Here is a 2,471-nt window from a genome sequence, read left to right on the forward strand (position 1 = left end):
TTCTGACGTGCCCTTCTGTGCAAACTGCTGCGCAAACTGCTGCGCAAACTGCTGCGCAAACTGTTCGTTCTATTTATCTCTGCAAAACCTGAAAAATGATGATGTGTTTTGAAAGATCTAATCTGAAACTCAGAGGGGATTCCTTGTATTTTCAGGTGTCATTTGTGCACTCAGTGTCTCTTTATACACTGTGAAAATGTCATTGTATTTTCTGAAAATTGTCTCAAAAAATCCAGGAACTCTCTCTTTGTGCTTATACTATCTTTTTTTGTTCCAGTTAACCTGTAGTTGATACTAGTATAAGGATGAATCTGCACAAGTGTCAGAGTGTAAGGTCTTTCCCAGTTCAGATTAGCTTGCGTGGCGACTTCATTCAGAGTGGTTTTCTACTGCCTCAATTTTTCCTTTAATCTCTCTTTTAATTACAGGGGAACTGGAGCGAGTATTCACATGGCTTGGTCTGGATGTGTTGACTTACAACGATCTGACTTCTCAGCAAATTATAGATCTCATGCAAACTTGGCAGCGTGTGCCGGATCACAAAGACAGGGACTGTTTTATATGTTGTATTTTATCTCATGGAGAGTCAGGAGCGATCTATGGGAAAGATGAGAAACTTGTATCAATCCGCAAGATCATGTCCCATTTCACTGCCAAACAATGTCCACATCTGGCTGAAAAACCCAAACTCTTCTTTATACAAGCATGCCAGGGTAAAGAGATACAGCGACCTGTCTATGTTGAAGCTGATGCACGAATTCCTGACTTGTCTTCCATACAACACAGTGTTTCTCCTTCTGAAAGTATTCCTGAAGAGGCCGATTTCCTCCTAGGCATGGCCACAATTGACGGATATGTCTCCTTCCGGCACGTTCAACAGGGTGCTTGGTATATTCAGGCCCTGTGCAGCAAGCTACAGTTGTTGGTACCAAGGTAAATTCTTTGCCTAGCTCTTCTGTGAAAAAATGGGAGGAACTTCCCACACGCATTTTTTTTTCTCAAAAGGCAGATTCACATAGGAACACTAACGCAAGTTCTGAGGAGGACAAAATTAGTTAAACTGATCATTTGTTTACTTGCCACTCATAAATTTACTTTAATACTGCCAGTAGAGATAATCTGGAGAATGTGAATCTTAAAAAAAAAATATCAAATCCTCCCATCTGTATTCTTTAAGGCAAAGCCATCTGTTTCTTGAGTGGATTTAGGTAAAAATACTTTATTCCATTAGTTTTCTTTACGGTTGAATCAAATAAGACAAAGTAAAAAAAAGGTCTTTTGTTTTTCATATGATTCAAATGAGAACAAAAGAGGAGAACTGTGGAGAAAAGGATGTGGTTTTTTGTGTTTTAAATGTTTGTACTGTATCTTCTAGATGATCTGGGAGGTGTTAAATGCAATGCCATCTGCTCATTAGTAAGTCATGTTTTTATTTTTGCTTTCCTTCTGGCTGTAGGGGTGAAGATATTTTGTCGATTCTTACAGAAGTTAATGAAGATGTGGGCAGACGTGCTGACCGCTTGGGGACAAAGAAGCAGATGCCCCAACCAGCATATACCTTAAGAAGAAAATTTATATTCCCAATACCTAGAGACCCTCCTCCTTCACATCAAAACTGATGTTGTTAAAATAGATCCTTTTATCAGCACATGTCATTTAAACACAGTGCACCACACTACAAGACAGTTACCCAGAACCCTGAGGAACTGTGAGCTTCAAGGCAAGGCCTCATAAATTTTTTGACAGTGAAACTGGAGCAGACATAATGAAAACAATCCATGTGCCAGCTATTTACATCATCTATATATTTAGGCTTACCAGGGCTGGGAGAAGCATGCTTCTGTCATAGAATCATAGAATCACAGAATCGTCTGGTTGGAAGAGACCTTTAAGATCATCGAGCCCAACCGTTCACCCTGCACTGCCAGGGTCCCTAAAACATGTCCCTCGGCACCACACCCACACAACTTTTAAACACCTCCAGGGATGGGGACTCCACCACCTCCCTGGGCAGCCTGTTCCAATGCTTCACAACCCTCTCTGGAAAGAAGTTTTTCCTGATAACCAACCTAAATTTCCCCTGGCATAACTTGAGGCCATTCCCTCTTGTCCTGTCATTCTTAACATGGGAGAAGAGACCGACCCCCACCTCCCTACAACCTCCTTTCAGGTAGTTGTAGAGAGCGATAAGGTCCGCCCTGAGCCTCCTCTTCTCCAGACTAAACATTCCCAGTTCCCTCTGCCATTCCTTATAAGACAAGTTCTTATGTTAAATGTTTTTGTACCTGCACAGAATGCAGATAGAAAAATCTTTTTCTGACAACGTAAGTGTTGCATGTAGCCTTCCATATCTAAACCAGGATTGTTAATGGTCTGGTTTAGGCTCATCATGTTTCATTTTGCAGGCTAACAATTTTAAATTCTGCTTCTAAATCCACAAGCTACGTTCACAGAGAAAGACAAACGTGGGA

The 2,471-nt window shown here is 41.1% G+C and overlaps 1 protein-coding gene across 1 annotated transcript; it reads left to right on the forward strand.

The window, feature by feature from the left end:
- Window positions 1-428: 428 nt before the first annotated feature.
- CASP10 (caspase 10, apoptosis-related cysteine peptidase) lies at window positions 429-1,619 on the forward strand (the record flags this gene model as incomplete). Its single annotated transcript, XM_010144452.1, has 2 exons — window positions 429-933; window positions 1,457-1,619. Coding segments are annotated over 2 exons (668 nt in total), but the record flags the coding sequence as incomplete, so codon positions are not given.
- Between the last annotated feature and the right edge of the window lie 852 nt (window positions 1,620-2,471).

Source organism: Buceros rhinoceros, unplaced genomic scaffold (assembly GCF_000710305.1).
Source record: "Buceros rhinoceros silvestris isolate BGI_N320 unplaced genomic scaffold, ASM71030v1 scaffold4991, whole genome shotgun sequence".
NCBI lineage: Eukaryota > Metazoa > Chordata > Aves > Bucerotiformes > Bucerotidae > Buceros > Buceros rhinoceros.